This window comes from Vitis riparia, chromosome 10, assembly GCF_004353265.1.
Source record: "Vitis riparia cultivar Riparia Gloire de Montpellier isolate 1030 chromosome 10, EGFV_Vit.rip_1.0, whole genome shotgun sequence".
In the NCBI taxonomy this organism is placed as follows: Eukaryota; Viridiplantae; Streptophyta; class Magnoliopsida; order Vitales; family Vitaceae; genus Vitis; species Vitis riparia.
The window spans coordinates 20,404,066-20,429,089 of record NC_048440.1 but is presented as its reverse complement, the minus strand read 5'-3'; the positions used below and the strand labels follow the sequence as shown (position 1 = coordinate 20,429,089).

General features: G+C 35.4%; 4 protein-coding genes and 1 non-coding gene across 9 annotated transcripts; 3 read left to right on the top strand and 2 right to left on the bottom strand.

Annotated features, from left to right (window-relative positions):
- Positions 1-533: 533 nt before the first annotated feature.
- LOC117924308 (ras-related protein RABA5a) lies at positions 534-5,100 on the bottom strand. 4 transcript variants are annotated; one of them, XM_034842912.1, is made up of 6 exons: positions 4,920-5,100; positions 3,106-3,180; positions 2,611-2,703; positions 2,210-2,348; positions 1,613-2,040; positions 534-1,265 (listed from the first exon to the last, which is right to left on the bottom strand). In XM_034842912.1, the coding sequence occupies exons 5-6, from the start codon at positions 1,950-1,952 to the stop codon at positions 928-930; spliced, it is 678 nt and encodes a 225-aa protein (XP_034698803.1). In that variant the 5' UTR covers positions 1,953-2,040; positions 2,210-2,348; positions 2,611-2,703; positions 3,106-3,180; positions 4,920-5,100; the 3' UTR covers positions 534-927. The 4 variants fall into 4 exon arrangements, with proteins under 4 accessions (XP_034698803.1, XP_034698805.1, XP_034698804.1 ...); XM_034842914.1 differs by having other exon boundaries at positions 4,924-5,100; XM_034842913.1 differs by lacking the exon at positions 3,106-3,180.
- Positions 5,101-7,566: 2,466 nt separating this feature from the next.
- TRNAL-CAG lies at positions 7,567-7,647 on the top strand. The gene has a single exon. It is a non-coding gene; the product is annotated as a tRNA-Leu (tRNA).
- A 1,549-nt stretch (positions 7,648-9,196) lies between these two features.
- LOC117923623 (inositol transporter 4) lies at positions 9,197-12,905 on the top strand. 2 transcript variants are annotated; one of them, XM_034842011.1, is made up of 7 exons: positions 9,197-9,519; positions 10,419-10,600; positions 10,701-10,771; positions 10,878-11,213; positions 11,307-11,414; positions 11,520-12,128; positions 12,232-12,905. In XM_034842011.1, the coding sequence occupies exons 2-7, from the start codon at positions 10,465-10,467 to the stop codon at positions 12,727-12,729; spliced, it is 1,758 nt and encodes a 585-aa protein (XP_034697902.1). In that variant the 5' UTR covers positions 9,197-9,519; positions 10,419-10,464; the 3' UTR covers positions 12,730-12,905. The 2 variants fall into 2 exon arrangements, with proteins under 2 accessions (XP_034697902.1, XP_034697903.1); XM_034842012.1 differs by lacking the exon at positions 9,197-9,519 and having other exon boundaries at positions 10,366-10,600.
- A 1,568-nt stretch (positions 12,906-14,473) lies between these two features.
- Positions 14,474-16,884, bottom strand: LOC117923624 (U-box domain-containing protein 4). The gene is made up of 2 exons (XM_034842013.1): positions 15,444-16,884; positions 14,474-14,968 (listed from the first exon to the last, which is right to left on the bottom strand). Exons 1-2 carry the CDS (start codon positions 16,719-16,721, stop codon positions 14,906-14,908), a joined length of 1,341 nt encoding a protein of 446 aa, XP_034697904.1. The 5' UTR covers positions 16,722-16,884; the 3' UTR covers positions 14,474-14,905.
- A 6,138-nt stretch (positions 16,885-23,022) lies between these two features.
- Positions 23,023-24,917, top strand: LOC117923346 (cytochrome b561 and DOMON domain-containing protein At5g47530). The gene is made up of 3 exons (XM_034841605.1): positions 23,023-23,853; positions 24,018-24,272; positions 24,358-24,917. The coding sequence occupies exons 1-3, from the start codon at positions 23,236-23,238 to the stop codon at positions 24,673-24,675; spliced, it is 1,191 nt and encodes a 396-aa protein (XP_034697496.1). The 5' UTR covers positions 23,023-23,235; the 3' UTR covers positions 24,676-24,917.
- The last annotated feature ends 107 nt before the right edge of the window (positions 24,918-25,024 follow it).

The window sequence follows — 25,024 nt, the reverse complement described above, 5'->3', positions numbered from 1 at the left end:
TTTTTCTCCTCTTCAAATATCGAGCTGAATTACCAAAAAATTTGGAGGGAAATAAATTTGTTTTGCTTTTATTTTTTTTCTCTTTTAGAAAAAAATTAAATAATTTAAAAAATAAATGAAAATTTTACAAATTTCATTTTCTAAAAACAAATTTTCACTTTTCTTAAACAAAACCCATCAAAAATAGATAGCATCCTAAATTTCTCATGGGTTGTTTTATAAAAAAAAATAATAAATAAATAAAATTAATTAAAAATTTACATATTTTAAAATTATTTAATTTTTATAAAAAAGGAAAAATAAGTAAAACATATTTGAAGTAACATTTAAACTAATTTATTATTATTATTATTATTATTTATTTCAGGACCAAAATTCTTAAAAAGGATTGTTTGAAAACCAACATTTAAGGAGATTGCCTGAAAACCAACTTCAAATGATGCATGTAAAAAATAAAATTCAGCAATCACAACTAAAAGTTAAAATGGTCTCTCAAGAGAAGACTTATATCTGAATTCCTCTGGTGGACTCAATTTATCAAATTAAACACATGGGGTTGGGAGCTCCTTCACCCATGTACCCAATGTGTTGAACTTCAATGAAGGTAAGAATCAATACATATCTTCTGATAAGAACAATGCACAAAAAAACAAAGAGAAAAAACAAAATTCAGACGCATACAGCTGCCAAGCAAAATTTTCAACATTATATATATATCATAATCTTTTTTCCTTAAATATTCCCATCAAGTCATTTACACTTTCTACTCCAGTTTCTCTTCTCCAACCACCATTATCCCAGGAAGTCGACAAACAAATGTAATTTCAAATCCACATTTCAACAATGGCAAGAAATTCAATGCATGGAGAAGGAAGATATATCTGGACTTCGCTCGGGAAGACAGCAAGGATATGATCGACCCCGGCTTTAAGACGAACAGCACCAACCCTTACTAGGTTCCACATCTGCTTCACGGTTGCCCTCTCCTTGTATAACCACAGTCTTTCCATTCCCCAACGACACAGTATCATGCTTTCTGAGTTCTTGAGATTGCATAACTTTCCGGCTTAATATATTGTAAATCTCCCGAACAACTGTCTGAAAGGCAGCAGATACATTGGATGAATCAAGAGCTGAGGTTTCCATGAAGAACAAACCCTGTGCCTCTGCTAAAGCCTTGCCTTCAGCTGTGGTCACCTCCCTGGCATCCTTGAGATCAGACTTGTTGCCAACAAGGATTGTAACCACATTCATGTCCGAATGAGCTGTTCAACAAATAACCCATGAAAAACTAAGCCCCATTTGATGTTGGAAAACTACATTGCACATCGATTTCCTACAACTAGTATCATTATTACTATAATAGGATAAATACACATTTCAATGTCTGATGGACCTGAAATCACATTATTTCTTTTAATAACCAAGATACATTAATCTTGAAACAACAAATATGATGTTAATAATAATATAATTATCAGAACTAGGAGTGTTCATTAAGCTGCCATCATTCACAACCCATCAAAATTATGTTGATAAAAACAGATCACTTGTTTACCGACAGGAGTTAGCATGAAAACAAACATCAAGGCAAAATTGTTAGTGTGCTTACTGTGGAGTTCATTAAGCCATCTGCCAATGCTATCAAATGTCTGCCGTCTACTGATGTCATACACCAGAAGAGCTCCAACTGCTCCCCTGTAATAGGCAGATGTCACAGCCCTGAACCGCTCCTGACCTGCAGTGTCCCAGATCTGTGCTTTAACTTCCTTCCCATTGATATCCATCTTCTGGGTTTGGAACTCTACTCCTATAGTTGATTTGGAATTAGGGTAAAACTCATCTCTCGCAAATCTTGCAAGCAAGTTTGATTTCCCAACTGCTGAATCGCCAATTAAGACAATCTTGAAAAGATAATCTTCAGTTTGTTCATCCTCAGAATAAAATGCCATCTTCCAGCCTTTGCAGAAATTGTCACTCTATAGAACCATGTTAAAATGATTGATAGCCTTCTCGTTTGTTGGCCTTTTAAAAAGTTACCTAAGAAACATCACATTTTTCAATATTCAAGATGAGAAAATGAAATTAGAGGATACAAGAAAAGGACAACTTGGAAGAGGAAACTTGGAAGGCAGGGCAGGAATAAAAGGACAAAAGCAGCAGTTCATTGATAAGCTAAATGCAGCATAAACAGAATCCGAGAAAATACCTAATATGCTTCAGTGTGATCAGAGATAGTAGGTTAGCCAAGTCCACCCCCTCCTTCCTGCCACTTCTGCAAGCTCTCCAGAATTTTCTGTGTCAAATGCCAGTCTGGCCTTCCAAAAAAGTGAAACAGGTTAAGGTACCTGCAGCATCAAGAAAGCATCAGAATCCAGACATCTCTACTGAACGACTTAATATGTTATGATATTACTTCATTAGATTAATAAAATCATATTACAAATCCTGTAGGGAAAATTGTATTTAGAAAAATGGGTACAATATCATGTGGAGTGACTGTACTAAGATCTGAAACATCTAAAATCAAAATAATGGAACTGTTCAAAAGTTATCACCAGGTGTAGAACTTATTCTTACACCCTTCAAATCCAGACTTCCAATGCATACCGTTAGGTAAGGTGAGGTGCTACTCTTCAGCGTTCAGCCTTACTTCCACCCTGCTCCTGCCTCTGCTCTTGCTTGGTACTTCTGAGCTCAACTCTGGAAATAATAATTAGTTAGATACTCATTGGAAAAATTCGTATCATAAGCAAGTAGTGCAAAATATAAAAAGCCTTAAAATTTTAATTCAAGCATAAATTAGAAGTCTCATGTAAAACCAGATTGCATGATTAGATGAGAAAAAGGTCCAATGTGCATCAAGTTTCCTGCATAGTTAAATACATCCCAGATAGAAATAATTCAACACTTATGCATTCTAGACTGGTTAAGATGGCCATGTGAAATACTATAACCATTTTCATGTCAAGTACAACTCCACATTACACTTATCAAAAGTGGCACTTAACAACCTTGCTCTCATGGTTGATCCAACATTTGTTGCTCATTCCAAAATGTGTAAAAGGAAAAAGCTTTGAAGCAAAAAATATGGGAAACAAATACCTTAAAGCATATGAGCAAATGAAAATCAGGAATTCGTTAATGGCAACAGAACAGAAATCTCTCTACTCTGACAACCTGAAAACATGCAATGCAACCAAATGATCATTGAACTTGACTTTATTTGTGCATGTGTGAGTGAGTGAGAGAGACAGAAAGACAGAGAGATTCAAAATGACCTTTGCTCTCTCATTGACTGTCCAGGGATTCACAATCATGTAACTTAAAAGAACTCAACAAAGCATTAATCCTAACTAATTGCCAAGAAATTCATAATCGTACAAGTATAGAATAAATTAGTATGGTATGTATAGTTATTTCCATCTCATGTATTATGATATTCAGTGCAAGAGAGTGGCATTGGCCACCCCTTTAAGAGAAAATCAATCTTCATATGACTAACCATCTTAATAAAAAGAAAGAGGAAGAGAATTAAACATGTTATGCAACTCTCTGCAAGCTTAGATCTGAATTGTTGGCCTTTTGCAAATATATGTTTGAAACATCCTCCAGCTTTGTTCATCTGGAGGCCCAAACCGCCCATAGAAGTGCCAACCCAACCTATGATTAGCATTGAACTATGCCAAGAATTCACAAATGAGTACTACCTATTTCAGTACATATCAGGCATATCTAACCCGACATTTCCCCTTCTGTCCTGGAATGGAATTCATGCTCCCAAGTGTCAAACTAAAACAAGTCAAAGTACTCTAAAACCCCCATTTCATAAATGAATCTGCCATATGCACCTCAATTTTTTTTTTCCTTTTTTTTTGTTAAAAGGATTACAAACCCTAATAACACTTCAGCAGACATGAAGCAATGCATGCAAATGCGAACATGTATATTTAACCTAATCAATTTCAAAGACGAGTATAATAGAGCAAGAGTAAAAGAGAGCATGTAAAGAACCTAAATTGGGAGTTAATCTACAATTAAATTAACTATATAAGTTAGCCGAGGCACCTCCTAATTGAAGTAAAAGGAGCCCCATGATGTGAGTTTTCAGCCTGTCTCCAAAAAAGTCCAATGATTGCCTTTGGAAGAAGATGGGGCTGATAATTCCCCTTTCAGTCTGCCAATCAAGGAGTAGAAGTGAATGGGAGCCCTTTCCCATGACTTTAGCACTAAGCCTCTAAAGATTGATGGGTCAATCCACTAATTTACGTACAGATATTAAGAAAACATTGCACATTAAACATATTTAAAATCCAGAAATCCCAAGATGACCCAAAGCGCCAGGACCCTATTTTGTCTCCATTTGCAGAGAGTTAAACATCATGGCTTTACACGTCTAATCAATGTGCTTGAAGCACAATAACAGATGCCAAACGTCTCAATCCCTAGTTTTTACATCAGGGTCAATGCTGGAAGAAAGAAGATCCACGGATGTCCCCATACAACAAAGGCATTCGCTCAGAGTTGTATGCGTGCGCATGAAAGGAAGATCATAAGATCCCTATAGGACAAATCATTCAGACCCACGTATTAACCAACAAAAAACTTGAACCAACACAAGCATAAGAAGCTACTTCTCGGGTTTGAATTTGTACCGAGAAAAAAAAAAATCAACCAAATAAAACTATAATCTCCCCAAACAAAAACCAAAACAATAATGTACCCCTTCCTGAAATCCGTAAACCAACCCGGTTTCAAAAGGCATTGCCTAAAATCTTGATTTCCCAAATCATTAAAAAAAAATTTTCAAATAAGAACCCTAATTTCTTCAAGCAAAGGCATAATAAGACAGAAGAAGAGGAAGAGAAGCAGAAATACGAAAATGAAAAAAAATATATAGAATTAAATTGTCAACGTACCGACTTTTTCTATCATGGAAGGTGTCCTTTTGCGATCAAATCAGAGACGAATAGTGGATCGAAGAAAAGAAAATACACAATTGAAAATGCATTAATTCGACAATGCATTCAAGACCAGACCCAAACCCACAAATGTAACGCTCCTTCTGAGGAATTAGGGTTAGAAGAGAGAGAAAGTGAGAAAGAAAGAGCGATCTAGATACACAAAGCCCGAGCCAAACGGGCTGGCTAGTGATGATTGGGCCTCATCCGAAAGCCTATTAGGGCCCAACAGCCCCTACCGCTGCAAGTGAACGTGTGTTTAGACCCATCATACCATGCTTTGAAAATATCTTAAACCCTAAATCCTAAATCTCAAAATTAAGATGTTTTTCGATTTGGACGACCGAGTAAATAAAAATATGACTAAGGTATAAAAAATATAGGAATGTATGAAACTTGAGGTTATGTTTGACTCACCAAAAAAGTTTTTTTTTTTTTTAAAAAAATGATTTTCTTGTGTTTGATTGTATCATGAAAAAATCAAATATAATTAAAATTAATAAAAAATTTAGAACTTATTTGACCGTATGATTTAAAAATAATTTTTTATTTTTTAAAATAAAAAACTGTTTTTAAAATTTTCTAACACTGTTTGACCACTATTTTATGAAAATAATAAAACAATTTTTAAAAAACAAATAAAAATTATTTTTCACAATTTTTAAAAACAAAAGAAAAACATGGATTCATTTGATCATATTTATTGAAACTTGTTTTTAAATTTTTTTAAAAAAATTAGAGAATAAAAAACAGCTTTTAAAAACATGTTTCAAAAAATATAATCAAACCACCCTCATTCCAAAAAAAAAAGGTAAAAGAAGCTCTTATATATTTTTAAATTATTTTATTTTTATATAATAATATTAAAATAAATTAAACCAGTTTGAAATGATATATCAACATAATTTATTGACTTTAAATTTTTTTATTTTTCTCTTTTATTTTCTTTTCTTTGTGTTCCTTCATATTTTCCAAGAAACAAACATAGGCTAAGAGTTATTAGCCGAGCCTTCCATTTAGATATAGTTCCCTCTTAATACGGGCTTTTCATATATTGTGTTAGTTTAAGAAAGAGAAAGACGAAGGATGTGAGTAGTGAGGAAGGGAATGATATGAATGGCATAGACCGCAGGGATAATGGAACATTTATCAAAATGCAGAGAAGGGGGTTAGTGCAGTCCCTTTTCCGGATAACAAGGAGGGGTGACGGTGACACTCACCAAGGCTAAATGAAGCAATGGGGGAGTGGGGGGCCTGGGGGAAAGGTGGTCATGGGATGTGAGCATTGATTTGGATGATGAAGTTTGTCTGCATTTATACACACAGCAGACACATACAATCCCTTTGTTTGTTAGGTGAGGCAGTGGTGGTCTAGACCTCCAACCCCACCATATCCATGTCCTCCTTCACTGCTCTAAACCTTGGCTTTGGTGGGGGGCCTGTACCCATATTCAGACTCTTTAATCCATCTCTTTTCTCTCTTATTTCAAAGTCTGGTCTGGAATAGAAATTAAAGTGAATGTACTTGATAGTTGGTGTAATTAGTTTTCCAAAAAAAAAAAAACAAGAATTTTTGTCCCTCCAAACACAAATAATAAAAGTCGTATCTGGGTGATCCATTATACCATGAAATAACAAAAGTGTAAGATCGAATTTGGATGATCCAGTATACCATGAAATAAGATAAGAGAATGGATTACATATCTCATTTCATGTTTAATTAATGATGGAATTTATCATCTATTCTACTTTAAGTTTGGCTGAATATAAGATATGAAATAACAAAAGCGTAAGATCGAATTTGGATGATCGGATATATCATAAAATAAGATAAGAGAATGGATAACATATCTCATTTCATATTTGATTAATGGTGGAATTTATCATCTATTCTATTTTAAGTTTGATTGAATAAGTTATGACATCGTTTTTTTTTTTATATTACTTATTTTTTAAAATAAATTAATTTGATTAAAAAGTTAAACTTCTAGTTAAAAATAATAATATATATAATTTTTTATATATTGAATAATATAATATAATTTTTTCATTTATATTTTAAAAATATTCTAAACATGAATATTTTTAATAGATAAAAAATAATTATTTACCTGATTTTAAATTATTGAACACCTCGAAATATTCCATATTTTAAAAAATATATTATAATGCAAGATAATTTTTATTTTAATGAAATATCCTACATTAAAAAATAATATAATTTTTATTTTTTTTATTTTATTCATTTTAAACTTAAATATGAATATGATATAACATATCTCAATAAACACAATATCTCGAAATATCATATTCATTAAATATAATATTTTAAGAGTTTCATATCTAATCAGGTACTTATCTTAAATATAATATCTTAAGAGTCTCGTGTGACTAAATATAGTTTAAGAGTTAATTTTATTTGCATCCATTGCATGCCTTCAAATTTGTAAACATCTTGTATCTTGTTGTTCCGTCAATCAAATATAGTTTAAAAATTAATTTTATTTGTATTCCTTAATGTTTACCATAAATATATCGAGTCATTATAACTTTCAAAGAAATTTTAGAGAATAAAATATTAATTTATTGAATGAGTCCACACAATGTCAAGATGGCCGAGTTGGTCTAAGGCGCCAGTTTCAGGTACTGGTCCGAAAGGGCATGGGTTCGAATCCCATTCTTGACATTTTGATTTTTTTTTCCTTGGCAAAAATTTAAATTTATATATTTATTCTTTTTAGAAAAATTATATATGCAGTCAATTTCTTATTTGTTTCCTTTTTTTTCTTCTTTCCTTAATTAATTATGGGTTTTTAAAATTCAAATTAGATTCTTGAGATTCAATTTTTCTTATTTCATTAAACAAAATGGAAAAATAATTAATTAATTAATTAATTTTGTATTAATTTTGTGTTTTTAACCTATGTTATTCTAATGTATCCCTTATTCTAGAAGATTTATTTTTCCTTTTTTTTTTCATATTTCCTTAAAAAAAATGGTAAATTTTTATTTATTTATGTATTTTTTTATTAATATTTATTAATTATAAGCTTTTTTACACAAAATTTTATTTATTTATTCATTTTACCTATGTTATTTGTCTTTTAGCAAAATATTATATTTATAGGTAATGTTTGTTTTTTATTTCATTTTTTTAATTAAAAATAATCTATTAATATGAACTAGTATAACTAAATTGAATATACTAATAACAAGTTATTTTAATTTGATATCAATGTATTACTTTCAACTTAATAAAAAAAAAAATCAAATATTTTAATTTTTTTTTTATTCAACCAAAATCACCATTTTTTTTCCTTTTTTCCTATTTGCTTAAAAAAAATGGCAAACTTTTATTATTTGGTTTGTTATATTTATTAATTATATATATGTATTACAAAAATGTATTTATTTATCCCTTTTACTCATGCAATCCTAATATATTCCTTGTTTTATATTTTAGAAAAATTGTGTATGTAGCCAAATTGAATTATGGCTAAATTTGTTTTTTATTTTTTGCATGACGCGTACCTTACATTTGTATTATTGGAAATAAAAATATTTTATTAAAATTAATTTATTCATTTTTAGAATGTAAGTTGGATGCAAAATATTTAATAAAAATAATAAGTTTTATTAAATTTTTTTAAAAGATTTAAATCATTTATCGAATATCCACATTTATCCTCTTTTCTTGTGTTGACGTCTAAATTTATCAAAAAAGGGTATAAACTCTTATCCTAATTTTTCTTTTTTTTGGTATAATAGATAAGCAAAAACAACTAAATAATACATTAACAAATCATTTTATAGCCCTAATGAGATGGCATTTTAGGTATGATTTATCAACAACAAAAAAAAAAACAAATTTCCGTTTTTTGGTTTTTTGTTTTAAAACCAATAAGAGTTAATCATATTTAGTTAAAACTTTAAGAGAAACGAGTAAAATTAACTTAAGTGATGAGTGAGATGAACCCCTTATATTTATTTATTTTTATTGCAAAAAAAATGGGGGATCAATTTAATTTATTTTTATCTTTTTGTTGTGGGGTTCAAATCAAAATGTGGCAAATTATTTTGAGCTTTGACTGAAAAATCTGTAATTTAGGAAGGAAGGGGTGGAACTTTTCCCTTTTTTTTTAGTAGATAACTTATGATAATGAGTCCAAAACAGATAGAAATTGGATCAAATGGAGGGAGAGAGAGAGATAAGAATTCCAACTCACAAAGGAGATGGGAAGGCTATTGCATGGGCATCCTTGATTGAAGTTTGAAAATATTTGGATGCCTCTGAATATGACACCAAAAAAAAAAAACAAAGGTGTCGTAAAACTCGGACGTTTTGTTAGGAGATGTGATCTGGAGATTCAGTGTAATTTCCCAATTAAGATAAAGCTCTTTCCTTTTTCTTTTCTTTTCCAGGATTTGGCTCCCGAAGGATTCGGTTTCCAAAGTGAAAATTGGTGGTTGGTTTTCTATATAAGTGCTGCCTTGGGCTGCCTCTATCTATCTATCTTTCTTGTCTTTTGTGGTTAAGGTTGCCTTGCCCCAGAACTTGGTAATGTTTCTTAGTCCTTAATCTCCATCATCTTGGAATATTCTCATGCCAATTCTTGTATTTGTCTCAGTGGTCGTGTAGAACAAGGTTAGAGATGACTGAGAATATTACAATGCTTTTAGGTTTTGATGATTTTGAAGTATGGATTTGATTTCAATCCTTTCTCTGATGGGTTTTAAGACCAACCCATTTTTTGTTTTGTTTTGTTTTTGTTTTTGGTTGTGTCTGGATTTGAAAATAACAGAGGGGAAGGGAAAAGGGAAAAGTGAGAAGGTTTGGAGGAGAAAAAAAAAATGTTCGTCTGAGCAATTTCTGTTTGACATGCAGAAAAAATGGGCAAAATTTGTTCTTTTTTCTTTTCTTCACCTTCTTCTATCCTCTACCCACAATTTATGTGGAAAAAAAAAACTGAGAACCCTTTCAAAGTCTTATATCATATGAGTCGATCTTGGATTTTATTTCAGAGTCTTAGTGATAGACAGTCATGGATTATAGACTTGTTAATCAGTATTTTTTAAATGGTTCAGGGAACTCCCACCTCACTCTCAGCTTTGTTCTCAAATCCAAATGCAAATCTTTAGTAATTATCCACTGGGTTTTTGGTGATGTCCATATTCATAAAGATTTTGAAATTTTGTTTGGAAAGCAATGGACTGATTGAATTCTTGTGGGGCTTCTGAAGAATGCCATTCTGCTACTATCCTGTGGCTTTCAAAATAAAACCTGCTGGCCGTTATGAGATATGATCAGGGAGGACCTAGTGATCTTATATATTGATCAGTAGCTGTCACATGAACATTGGGAAATTCTATTGTTTTGATTTGTTTTATAACTCTTACGTTTCTATGGCGGTTCGCCTGCCAGATTGTATGAGATTCTAATCAAAGTGTCTTGTTCAGTTTCTTCTCTTTGCAGAGAGTCATTTAGTCTTCCAGTTTGGACAAAATGGTGGAGGGGGGCATCATAAAAGCCGATAAAGTTGAGTTTACAGAATGCTGGCAAACAATTTGGAAAACGCCATACATTATGCGCCTAGCTCTATCGGCTGGCATTGGAGGTCTCCTATTTGGCTACGATACAGGTAGCACAACAGTTAATACATTCCTGTTCACTACTTTGTACGGATATGTATGATGCAGTTACAAAATATGTTCATAATTGGCTTTGTTGGTGGGGTGTAGGAGTTATTTCTGGGGCCTTGCTTTACATTAGAGAGGACTTTGATGTTGTTGATAGGAAAACATGGTTACAGGTATGCTATTCTCATTTGCTTTCTTTATGTTTAAATGAAAATCTTGATGTCTGTATCCTGGACTTATGAGTTGAGTTGATTCTTCGTTTCATCAATCAATCTGCAGGAAACCATAGTGAGTATGGCTGTAGCAGGAGCAATTGTGGGTGCTGCAGTGGGAGGATGGGCAAACGACAGGTTTGGGCGGAAAATGTCAATTTTAGCAGCTGATGTATTATTCTTTGTTGGGGCAATTGTCATGGCTGTTGCTCCAGCTCCCTGGGTGATAATCCTGGGAAGAATATTGGTAGGATTCGGAGTGGGAATGGCTTCTATGACTTCACCTCTTTACATTTCAGAAGCTTCTCCTGCTAGAATCAGAGGCGCTCTTGTTAGTTCAAATGGTCTGCTGATTACAGGAGGGCAATTCTTGTCTTACCTTATCAATCTAGCCTTTACCCATGTATGTTGTAAGCTTTAACTGTTTGAAGTTTTGAGAGGAAAAGAACAACATTGTCTTGTCAGAATCGATTTTGTTAACGAGGTTTGCTTTTAGGCACCTGGAACATGGCGATGGATGCTCGGGGTAGCTGGACTTCCTGCTGTTGTTCAGTTTGTATTAATGTTGTCGCTTCCTGAGTCTCCTAGATGGCTCTACAGACAGGTAAACATTAAACAATTTCGCCCATCAACTTACCTATGAACTTGTTCAAAGCAGACAATCATATCTGATAGTGTTAACCAATTGATATTTGTTGATATCAATCAGAATAGGGAAGACGAAGCCAGGGCCGTACTGGAAAAAATCTATCCAAGTGACAAAGTTGAAGAAGAGATGAATGCCTTGCAGTCATCAGTTGAAGCTGAAAAGGCTGACCTAGAAGCCCTGGGAAGCAATATTTTCCAACGAGTAAAGCAAGCTGTAAAAAATGATGTCGTCCGGAGAGGGCTGTATGCAGGGGTCACAGTTCAAGTGGTTCAGCAGTTTGTGGGCATAAACACTGTCATGTATTATAGTCCCACCATAGTTCAGTTGGCTGGATTTGCTTCTAATAAGACCGCTTTAGCACTTTCTCTCATCACTTCCGGTCTAAATGCTGTTGGCTCCATAATCAGTATGATGTTTGTTGATAGAAAGGGAAGGAGGACATTGATGATTATTTCCCTGTTTGGGATCATCACTTGCCTTGTGGCATTATCTATCATTTTCTTCCAAGCTGCCGCGCACTCTCCATTAGTTGGTAGAGTCGAATCCAATAGCTATGGAGGAAATTCTACATGCTCAGCTTATCTGAGAGAGCAACATTCATCGTCATGGAACTGCATGGATTGCTTGAAAGCAACTGACTGTGCATTTTGTACTAATTCAGCAGGCAAAGTATGTTTTTTTTTTCTTTTTTCCACTTGTTCTACTAACTCAATTCTCAAGGCGGCTGAGCTTCTAAGTTCTAACAATTTAATTTACTTTTCATTTCACTCAGTATCTACCGGGAGCCTGCCTAGCTTCAACAGAAGCTGTGAAAGATACTCTGAGAGCCGAATGCCGTGCACATCATGGGACATGGTACACCAATGGATGCCCGACCAAATTCGGAGTTGTGGCAATTTTGCTGCTGGGAGCATACATCATAGCATACTCACCTGGGATGGGGACAGTGCCATGGATTGTGAACTCCGAGATATATCCATTGAGGTACAGAGGCATTGGTGGAGGAATTGCTGCAGTTGCTAACTGGGTATCAAATCTTCTAGTGAGTGAAACATTCTTAACATTGACTGAGCATCTGGGGTCTGCTGGGACATTTCTCCTGTTTGCTGGATTTTCCCTCATTGGACTTGTGGCCATTTACTTTGTTGTGCCTGAAACCAAAGGGTTGGCCTTTGAGGAGGTGGAGAAGATGCTTCAGAAAGGAATCCGTTCCAAAAAGAGGAAGGGCTCTGCTGATGCTTCTTCTACAAAAGATCAAGACACACAATGACTGACTTGAAGACAAGCTTACCGATAGAAATTGCTTCTTCTGTGTTTTCTGTTCAAATAAACTTTCCTCCCTAGTTTCATGTCATATTAACAGCAATCATTTGTTCCAGACTCATGGGAATACATTGAAAATTATTTATAAATTGCACCTTAGAAGTGGAACATTCTTTATTTGAATCTGGTGTCAAATAGTGAAATCCTCAGTCATTTTCTAAAGCTGTTACTCACTAGTCAACTGATCAGACTCAGGGATATTGAAAAAAGGGTACAACAGAGAAGGGCCCCTTTAAATCATTATTACTCCATGCCTACAAAACTATGCTGGGAAACAGTAGTATGGAAGTGGAGACCAGGCCCCTCTAAAATACTGGCATTTCTACAATAATGGTAGCACACTACTCATTTCTTCCTTTATTCCGTCCCCATACGCCTTGCAATGGGATTTTCAGGGGTGGCAATTTTTACAAATGAGGCATTATGGTATTCATAGAGTTTTCCTTTTCATCAAAACAAAAAACATCTTAGTCTTAGTCAAAAACTTATGTTCGAATTAACCTTTTTGGTTGCAGGTAAGAGCCATGTAACATGATGACTAATTTATTTTGTTTAAATTTATAAAAATTTAAAATATTTTTAAATTATGAATACCATACAATTAAAAAATTAAATAAATTTTTAAATATGGATACATCATACACTTGGAAGACACCTTTTAGGGTTTCAATTCACTTCATCCTCATGAGAAAATCAGTGATTCCTAGTTTACATGCATTTGCTTGGAGGAATGATGAACCCTAAAATTGAAGGGGTCGGAATTACCAAATATAAAAGGGGTGGATGTGCATTACCGACACCTTGTTGAGAGAGGGGCTCAAGGCTCCTGCAAAGTTCGCAGGGAGGCTGCAACCATCCAAAATACAAAGCTATAGGCACCTGCTCTCTGCCAGCTATTGCATTATTAATAACGACAAGTTAGGATAAAGAAAGATACTGTACCAGTTACCAAATCTTTGGTGGGGCTGCCCCTGGTTGGTGGGTGGCCAGTGGGGCTGCAACTGGCGTCTATGGTATTGGTATCACACTGTTGATGAGACCTACTTTACACCAGCCGCAACGTGATTCGGTAACCAACCCATACACCAGATTCACCCACCCTACATCCCAACTGCAACTTGTTTGAGAAACCCACCCTTTCTTGCTTGCCAATCATCCACACTCCTCCATTATCAGACGGACATTGGACCCTTGTGAAGTTGGGAAGTTCATGCCATTGTTCATTAGCAGTCTCTCTCTGTCTCTCATCCCATCACCCCCAACACAGGAACAATATCATTGCTGTATACAAAAATCTACAAGCAAAGGTAGCTTTCTGATTTTTACATCAAACCCAACAGAGACCCACCTTCATACCATACATTAAAATTTTCAAGCCACACACCATACAAATGATAGTAGTATTCTAATGGCAATTGATTGCAAAACCTTACATTTTATGGCTTAAAAATGATAATATATTAATGTCAAATGCTGCCATTTGGATGGAGGTGCAGTAAACTAACTGAGACTTGCCACCTGAGTCACTATCTGAAAGGCAGGAGATGTTTGGAGCATCATGTTCATGTCTCTGTGGGCTCAAACTGTGAAGGGGAATTTTGGGTTGTCAAGTTTTCCACACTGATTTTCAAATCCTTTCCTTTGGTTTAAGATGCTTTTCTTCTTTATCCAACAAAAGAAAAGAAGAAAAAGGAAAAACAATCAAGCCATAATCTATATTTTTCACATATAGAAACCAGACAGACAATTATGTAAAACTTTTAACAGAATTTGGATCACCCAAACAAATATAAGGATTATAACCCAAATCCTCATCAAAATAAAACCCACAAAGGCAAACACGTCTTACCCCCTGCAATAAAAAAAAGGGAAGAAAAAAAGAAAAAAAAAAAAGCCCCAAAACCTAGTCAAAATCATACATCTAAAAAGTCAGATGCTAACACTAGCTTCATCTAATTTTCTCCCTTTTTATCATTCATTCTCAAGATCTCTCAGCCACACTGTACAAATCATCAAAGCACTCCCTATATACAGTCATGAACCAACCACTAGGTAATACTAACACCTCTCAAAATAGTAGGACTAGGAAGAGGAAAAAAAAAAAAATATTAATAATACCACTCTTAAGGACTTGAAGTGGAAGCTTCCTGTCTTGGCTCTCTCAAATACCCCAGAAGCGTTTCAGCCTGCAAATGCACCCACACATACAACAAGATTAAAATTCGGCCATAAATGATCCATGCATTCACACTTATTATTCGTACTACTCAGACTGGGATCCTAATTAGCAGCCACTAAAAAGTGAAAACTACAGTGTGGAACAGCCGACATACGGTTGTAAGTTGTAGTCCATTCCTTGATGGATATTGTTACAAGTCACAAGCATAATGCAAGATAGTGGCTGGACTCTAAGACTCTATATGGAAGAACTCATAACCAAATCAAAGCTTTTGGCCGTGTGTAACCATCACTCAGATGCCCAGAAGACTGATTAAGCTGCTAAGGCGCTATTCAATCAGATAACAAGGAAATTTTTTTTATGGCAAACAATTTATAAGTGGAAAGCAGAGACCTTAGGATTAGAAATGACTCAAATGAGTGAGGTAGAACAGCAGGATCAACTCTATATGAGAAGTCTATTCAGCTCAAAAAATGGCTCACCTTGTGCTTGGCTCGAGCAGTTCCAGTCTGGGAAAGCGCAGCAAGAGGAGGTATGCCACCCTCCCTCACCAGCAAACCCCTGTTCCGCACACTATCGGCACACAATAGCAGAAGGGTCAACACTGCAAACTCCTTCCCTTTCACCGACCCGTCCTCGATGGCTTCAACGAGTGCCGGAATACCCCCTTCCTCCACAATTGCTGTTCTTCCCTCGGGTATAGCAGCCAAACTGCTCAGTATCACCATCGCCTTCTCTGCCAAACCGGTTCCCTGCTCCGCGACCAATTCCACCAGCAGTTTCACCGCTCCAGCGCTCACAGCCCTTTCTTTGTTCTGCTTCATCGAGCAGAGCTTGTAGAGAGTGGTGAGTGCGTCTTTTTTGCCTCTATTTGATCCGTTCAGGAGAAGCGAAACCAACGGCGGGATCGCACCGCAGGCACCGATCGAGATCTTGTTGTCGTCGATCAGCGAGAGGTTCAGTAGAGCACAAGCTGCGTTTTGCTTCGAAGTCTCCGTCCCCGTTTTGAGGACATAAACCAGAGATTTGATAGCACCGGCGTTCGTAATCAACGTTTTGTTCTCCTCATGGAGGGAGAGATTCAGCAGAGCCGTGACGGCGTGTTCCTGCGTCCACGGATCGGTACAACGGAGAAGCGGAATCAAAGCAGGAACAGCACCCGATTCACCAATCAAAGCCCGATTATCCGCGCGATTCTTAGCGAGTAGGCGTAGTTTAGCGGCCGCGGACCTTTTCACCGCAACAGACGGCGATTGAAGCCCGTCGACACACATCTTCACCGTGGGCTGCAGATCCTCCGGCGAAATACTCTCAATAATCTCAGTGGAAAAGTTCTCCCTCTGCAGAAACCCCAAGCAAGGCTCTGGCTCCGGATCGGAGCTCTCATTCTTGGCGACATCCTCGGAGGGCGGAAGACTCGCTAGCCTCTGCAACTCCCCCGAAATATCGCTGCTACAAGCCGAAAAATCGCTGAAAGCATGTGAAAGATCCAGATATTCCTCATCTTGGGAGGGAGACTGAGCAGACTTATTGCTGCGAGAGGCGAGCTCTCCGAGCCGCATATCGATGACGGAATCGGTCAAGTTCTCAGACACACATGAAGACTTATCCGCGAAAGAACAGCTACGGTCTGTCTGATAGAGATTGGAGCGGATGGTCCGCATGGAACGGCCGAGAGATCTCTGAATCTTGGTAGAAGAGGTTGAAGACGTATTGTATAGCGTCCGGGAATTAGAGTGCGATTCTTCCAGAGAAACCATTTCCGGGAAATGTTGTTTCTTTTTAAGCTCAGCAGTATAAAGTTTCGATCTTTATTCTCATATCATTTCATGGTGATATGATTACAGAGGGGGAGCTCACAGAATGGAAACAACTGAGGTTTATACAACAAGAAAGAAGTTGATGATGATGATGATGCTTTAGATGCCGAGCCAGTGGATTTTGGTATTAGAGCAGAAGCTAACGTTACGTGGGGGTGAGAACATTGCGGTGACGGTCCTCAGAATGACCGCTGACGGGTCTTGTATGTCGGTCGATTGTGAGTGAGTCTGACGTCTCTGAATTAATCGGAGGAGATTTGAATAGAAATCGGCAAAAAAAAAAAAAAAAAAAAAATCTCACTTATAAATCAAATTTCACATCAGAAATAATCGGAAGAGATTTTAATAGAAATCGGCAAAAAAAAAAAAAAACCTCACTTATAAATCAAATTTCACATCAGAAACTAACATCAGAAACTAAGTGAAAAAATAAAATAAAATCAATAAATTATTTTTATTTATTATTTTAAATTTATTTTATTATTTTAATTTTTTATATATAAATTAGTTAATGTTTTATAAATACAGAAAAATATTATGGAAAACAGTTTTCAACCGATTGTCAAATATTCAAGTCATTTTTATTATCTAATTATTTAATTAAGAATATTTTAAAACGATTAAAATATGTTACTTAAAAATATTATATTCTCTATTTTAAAAAATAAAGGACAAAAAACAAAAAATTAAAAATTAACCCGATGGTACCGTCACTAAAGACACTCCACCACCCATTCTCAGTTTCACATCATCACGCGGTGGGAGATGTTTCTCTTTTTTGATGGTCCACAATATTATTTGAAATTTCATAAATAAAAAAAAACAAATTAAAAATACCGGGCGCGGCTGCAGGACAAACCAAACCCAACATTTGAAATTTTCTAACAAAAAAAATTGTTATTTTTATTTTTATTTTTAAATAACGTTATCCCTTGGTCTTATTATAATAAAATTTTAGGTACAAGCATTTAGGGATTATAATATTTGGAGCACTTGAAATAAAGCAAGGTGGTCAGTATGTCTTAATTGCCATGTTCCAATTGAATCCCACAGGCTGAGTTGTTCAATTACATTAATCCCAATTCTTAATCTCTTAATTTAGATTAATTGCAAATTCTAAAGAGATTGTTTGTCCCTGTTTAAGAAATCAAAAAAAAAAAACCCTAAATTTGTGTAGCCCAGAAGGCAAAGAGTGACTTAAAATAATTATAGATTCTATATAGTCCCATGATTAAAAAACCCAATAGGATTCTGACACGATTAAACATGGGTCAGTTTGGTAATGATATTTTAAGGATCAAGGGATGGAGGTTTTGGGATAAAAGTAAGATTAGGGTTTAATTGTATGAGGGGGGTGATGATGATTTTTGCTTTTTGGGTAAAAAATGGTGGTCCATGGGGTTTGTTTTATAATCATTAGCATTTGCAAACAACACTTGGGCGGGCGGGCTTTTTGTTATGGCATCAGTCATCAGTCATCAGTCATCAGTCATCAGTCATCAGCGTTATTAATTAGTAAAAGTGGTGCATGGTAGCCAGCTTTGAATGGGTTGTTGCTTGTGATGGTGAGTGGATTTTGACACCGGCGTCGGAGTCATTGGTGTAGAATCTAGAATCTACATCCCGTGGCCTAATTTGACTTGTTCATTTTATGTGGAGGGTAAAATGAAGTCAAATGCTGTGGTGTGCCAACTGCCAACTGCGCCAGCCATGCACGTCTGTTCATTCTTTCACTTGATTTTGAGATGGCTCTTTGGCCTTGTTTGAATTTGCTTTCCATAACATTGTTTCTACAATAATCTTTAATAATCCTAAATTCATAAATTTGAACTTTTTTTTTTTTTAAATATGTTATTTTTGACATAAATGCCTTTTATCATTTTAATTATTTATATTTAATTTTTTAAAAAATAATAAAAATATTTTTATAAAAAGAGGAAAAAATGAAGAGTTAAATTTGAATTTTTAATTAATTTTTTAATCAAATAACTTGATTTCTCTTTAGAAGATAATTCGATTGAAAACATTTGTCACTTAAACTTTTATTTATTTTGGTTTATTTGAAGTTCTATTGAGCTCAAAATAAGCAATATTTACTTATAAATTTAAAATTATACATGTTAAATTTTTTGTTTGATAATGTTTTTTTTTTTTGAGAATTTTTGTAAAAATATAATAATTCTCTAAAATAAATTTAATTTGTCTTTAACTTTTTTTTTCTTTACAATATTTTAAAAATAACTAAAAACATTAAATTTTATAAAATGTGTTGAATTCCTAATTTCCCTAAAAAATTTAAACTTGTATATCATACTTCTTAATACCATCATTTAGGACCGTTCCATAGCCACACGTGGAAAGACAAATATAATTTGATCTCATTAGACTAAAGTCTGATATTTTATTGATTTATCAATTTTTTTGAATTTTTTTTTTAAATTTGTAAGATTTGAATTCAATTTGTATTATATAAATATACAATCTCTTAGAAAAATAAATTAAGAAAACGATTTTTTAGATTTAAGAAAGTATTTTTAAATGTGTTGACCAAAAAGCCCCTAAACTTGGACATATATGCCAAATGAATTACTTCATATTTCACCTCCTACGTGACTACGTCCCGTAGAAAACGTAGTAGTAGATATGGGGAATCCAGAGTGAACCATAAAGTAAGTAATCTTTGGAGTCACAATCATCTTTTGGAAGGAGTCGTCATCCCAAAGTGCTATATGAAACCAACTCTAATTGACTTTCTTTCCAAATTATTCAACTAACCCATATATTAAATGTGGCCGAGGTTGCGTGATTTAGAATATGGGGCGGTCATTTCAAAAGCGCTGAGGTGTTGCCTCCATTATTACTGGCCTGTCCCACACTGTGCCACGAGGCTCAACATGAAACCACACCCCATTGCTCAGAGACGTTGCCAAGTGTGTGGAGGTCGCCACCACCCTTTTTCCTTCACACAATTTCATTTACCGAAAGCCTAAGACCTTGGAAACCATGCAGACTTTTACTATGATCAACTTTGTCGGCAGCTCCTCTGTGCATGAAATTGTGACGAGACATTTGAGTGAGTCTCTTGGCTTCATCCTAATTTTGCCATTATATTTGATTTCAACCTTTAAAAAGATTTGTCAAGTTATAATCATAGGGATAAATCATATCAAACTTTACCATCCTTTATATTAAAATCCTAAACGATTTAAAGATTCAATTACAAATTCATTATGATGCCGAATCAAGTGTTATAACATTTTTCTTTCACGGGGTTAATAACTAAACAACCTAAAACACTACCCTCCAATCGTCGAATCATGTCACTGCCTTGGGGGAACAGGCATACCCAATAACTTAATGTCGAAAACTCTTAGAGATGCCTTCAAGCGCCTTGAAGCTCCTCTAAAGGCAAGTCATGCTTCACTCCAAAATCCCTTAGAGATGAATAAAAATTCAGTGACTCACAGAAGATTCTCGGCATCTTCAATCCCTCTCAAAAACTCAGATTTTCAAACAAGGAACTGGCATGGTTTAATTAGAGATAATGGTAGATGGGGTAGGGGACAATGACTTTTGGGAGGGGAGCAAACTAAGGGCCCATGTAATATGGGCAATAAAGGAGGGTGGCCCAGTTTATTATAGGTTCCATTTGGTGGCGAACAACGCACCATTCCCTGAATCTGCAACATTGCCTTTCATTTTTTGCCTATTAGTTAACCATCATCCTTCAAATAAAATAAGGCTTATCTTCACCAAATCTCTCTCGTATCAAATGGGTCGGGTCCACTGTTTCCATTCTTGTTATGGGCAAGGCCTGCCCTTGTGTGAACCAGGGCTAGGCAGGATCATGAGCTGAAACTGTGAATGAGTTTCTCAATCTGGGATGGCATGTCTTCAATTTTAGACCCTTTGTTGTATACGATTTGGGCATGGGTGCGTGGGTTGTTTATTCCCCGTTTGATGCAGACAGATGGGGCACTGCTGAGTGTTTGGGAAGAAAGAAAAGATGCCCACCTAAAAAAAAGAACATGCCCTTAGCTGTAATGATCCATCCACCAGCAGCAGCAGTGCTCCAAAGCCATGAAATTCACCCAGTTGATTGACACCTAGTATCCCAATAAAGCAATTGATCCTACAATTAAAAGCCTAAGTAGGTTTTCAATTACTTTTTTATGGTTGGATGTCACACTCATTCTACTTATTATCCCTATACATCCATTCTAGAGCTTCCATCAAAGCGTGCTGTAAAACATAGTTTTACCATCTTAAGGCTTATAACGGGGTCTAAGTTTCTAACCATTCATCCCTGATAGTGACATCTTGGTCTGTCATTTGAGTTTGCCATTTTCAATTGGGGTTCAACCCAGAAAGGAAAACTGGCAGGGACTATTCCAGTTAAGCCCATTTCCTTAGAACTTTTTTGGGCTTGGTTTGGTTGGCCTCGAACCACCCCAGCTCAACTTAGAGCTAGAGCTTGAATGACAGCATGACATATATGATATATCAAATAAGCAAAGTTAGGTGAGATATTATTTCCAATTCAATTAAAAAAGATAAATAGAAAAAAAAAAAAAAAAACCAGGGTTCAATTTATTGGTTAGAGAAGGTCCAGAGGGTGGCAGTAGGTGACGAGTTAAAATCCTGATTAGATTAGGGAATGGAGTGTTGGAGACTAATACAAGACTTGCAAGGAAACTCATTTGGCTACTTTTTATTAAAGAGGCTGCTGATGCTCCCCCTACCATTCCATCACCCCTCAAATTATTTTAAAGCTAGCTTATAAGATTTAACTAAGATTCCGATTAGTCACGGACATTGGTTCCATTAGCCATTAGGGTATCGAATTGGTACATATCGAACGATATAACCGATTTGGTCGCAAATGCATACATTAAATCTTTGTTTTTGTATCGATTGATCTTATTATTTTATCCCTTGTTACAATTTTTTTCGTATACTCTTTTTTACCTTAATTTTACTATTTATATTTTAGTTTTATTTTTTGTATTTTCATTCAATCATCTATAATTTGTCTTATTGTATATTTTCAAAAGCTTAAGACTTGTTTGATAAATTTTTTAAGAACAATTTTTTGTTCTTCAAAACAACAAACTGGGAAAAAAATATTAAATATAAGTTAAAAATATTTTAAAATTTTAAGCAAGCTCTTATTTTATAAAATATTAGAAAATGGTTTTCAAAAATTATTTTGAGAAACTATTTTATAGAACTTTCTTTAAAAGCAGTAATCAAATCAACCCTTAATTTATATATACAACACTTATCAATTATAGAATAGTTTAAAAAAAATATTTTTAAAAATTATTTTTTAAAACTGTTTTTGAAGAGAATTTTTAAAAGTTTATATATACGACAATTTTGAATTCGATACCCCGTTACTTTAGCATTATTAATTGGAAAGGGAATCCAAGAGTTTCCGAGTAGTTTTGAAGCTATGCAATGTAGGAGTCTAAACCTATGTGGTCCAATGGATTCCATCACTGCATTCATGTACAATAATAAAATAATGCAAACAGATTCCACGTGTTGCATTTTGTACTACTTAAAATAAAATAACCTAATTTATTATTTTTGAATTAATAATTTATGAGGTTTTAATATAGTATGGAACAGCGCCACGTGGGTCCGTTATGATTATGCCAGCTGTTTGACTGTAAGCAAATGTCTTAGTTTGACCTATAACAGTTCGTGATAATATGATAAATAAAAAAAAAGGCATTTTAAAATTAAAAAAAATATATATATTTTAAATTATTTTTAAATAGATGAAAATAAGAGTGATTTAAAATCTACTTTTTCATTAAAAAAAACTCGTAATTTTATAATATTTTTAAATTTATCATTTTCTTGAATAAATTTCCTTGAAGTGGTAACGCATCATTTATAATGCGTTAAAACCATCCAAGAAATGGGAATAGATTCCATCTTGTTTGTCAAGACTTGGTATATCCATATTTAATTTGAACCCAAAAAAAACTCCATAGAAGTAGGAGTTGAAAGCTAAGGGCAGAGGGAGGCGGGCATGAGAAGGGATGGTTGTTGAAAGGCATCTGAGAGAAATGAGTAGCTCCACAAATCCCAAACCCCAGGAGAAAAAAACACTTGTATTTTTCTGTCCACAGTATATAGAACCTTCCGCTCACCAAACCAACCAACCAACCAACCTAACCGCCACCACATCTTATAATAACTCATTCCCTGCCGGTTGCCAACCCCCAGCACGCTTTCAATCTCTACCATAACTCATACCCCCCATCTTAGGAATAATCATATAACCAAAAACAACTATATAAAACACTTACAGGTGGTCTTTGCAGTTTCTACCCTCTCCCAACTCATTTCTTGTTGAAACCCCACCCTTTTTATCCTCCATTCCCCAGGCAGGACCCATAATCGTCAGGTTTCAGGTGGTGCAGAGGACACCATCGTCATCATGGATGGAATGTTGAAGCTTTTTGTTTCAGCATGCATTCTCATGTCCATGTTGCTGACTTCCTCTGCACAATCCTGCTCAAGATATGCCTTCTCCAGCAACCGGGTGTTCAGTTCCTGCAATGATCTTCCTTACTTGAACTCTTTCCTTCATTGGAATTTCAATTCGTCTTCTTCCGGAGTCCAGATTGCTTACAGACACACCGGAGTCACCTCCTCCATGTGGGTGGCATGGGCCATCAACCTAGACTCAACCGGCATGGTTGGTTCACAGGCTCTGGTTGCTTACCGCAATCCTGATGGAACCATTAAGGCTTACACTTCATCGGTCGACTCTTACCAAACCGCATTGTCTGAGAGCAACCTTAGCTTCCCAGTTTCGGATTTATCAGCCACATATTCCAACAGTGAAATGATTATTTACGCCACCTTGGAGCTTCCAAACAAAAGCACTACTGTTAACCAAGTCTGGCAACATGGTCCACTTTCTGCTACCACTAACACTCCTGGGGTTCATGCCTTCTCCGGACCAAATGTTCAATCCATGGGGACTCTGGATCTTCTGTCCGGACGATCTGCCACGGCCCCAGTAGGAAATTCAAGAACGAGAAATCGGAATGTTAGTAACCAAGCATGCACATATATATTTTCATATTTTTCTTTGTTGTTCAGTTTTCATTTTGTATTTGGTTTTGTCTTGTGGGTTTAGCTTCAGTTTTCTTTTTGTTTTACTGTCAAAAGGATTAAGTATGGATATTCACTGTGATTGTAATGAAACTACAGATTCATGGAGTGTTGAATGCAGTGAGTTGGGGTATCCTGATGCCTATTGGTGCGATAATAGCAAGGTACATGAGGGTATTCAAATCCGCAGATCCTGCATGGTTTTACCTTCACGTAACATGTCAATCCTCAGCTTACATCATCGGTGTTGCTGGATGGGCAACTGGCATCAAACTTGGCAGTGAGTCTTCTGGTGTTCAATACACCGCCCACAGGGCCATTGGCATCGTTCTATTCTGCCTTGGAACACTCCAGGTATATGCAAATGGTACTCATGTTTTTTTTTCGTTTTATTCTAGCTGATTGTGGTATGCTAACCTAAACGTTGCTTGGGATGTAGGTGTTTGCTTTGCTTCTAAGACCAAAGAAGGATCACAAATACAGATTCTACTGGGACATCTACCACCACTCAGTTGGGTACACTGTCATCATCCTCAGCATCATCAACATATACAAAGGTTTTGACATCTTGGACCCTGAGAAGAAGTGGAAGAGAGCTTACACTGGTATCCTTGTGGCGTTGGCCTTAAGTGCTGTGTTTTTGGAAGCTTTTACATGGTATATAGTTTTAAAGAGGAAGAAGTCAGCAAGATCTGGAAAGATGAATGGAGCAAATGGGGTTAATGGGCATGGTGCTGAGACACCAGGAACGGCCTAGACGAAATTACTTGCTTTCGTCTTATTTTGCCTTGAATATAAAGTTTTATCATCGTTCTCACCCTCATTTATACACCCTTATTTATATTTACCAATATACACGAGGTTTAGATGTTATTCTTTGTTAGAGCGGTTTTGGAATAACTGTCTGAAGATGTTTTAATACATGTATAGACTCGGAGCTAGACACATCTGTTCTCGTATATTTGTAATTATATATATGGGTTTGTATCATGTTTTCTCTTCCCTTGTTTCTTCCTACTTCATTCCATTTTTCTTTTAAACAGAATATATAGGGACGTATATTATTCTTGTTATGCACATAAAGAACTCCAAGCTATGATTAGCAA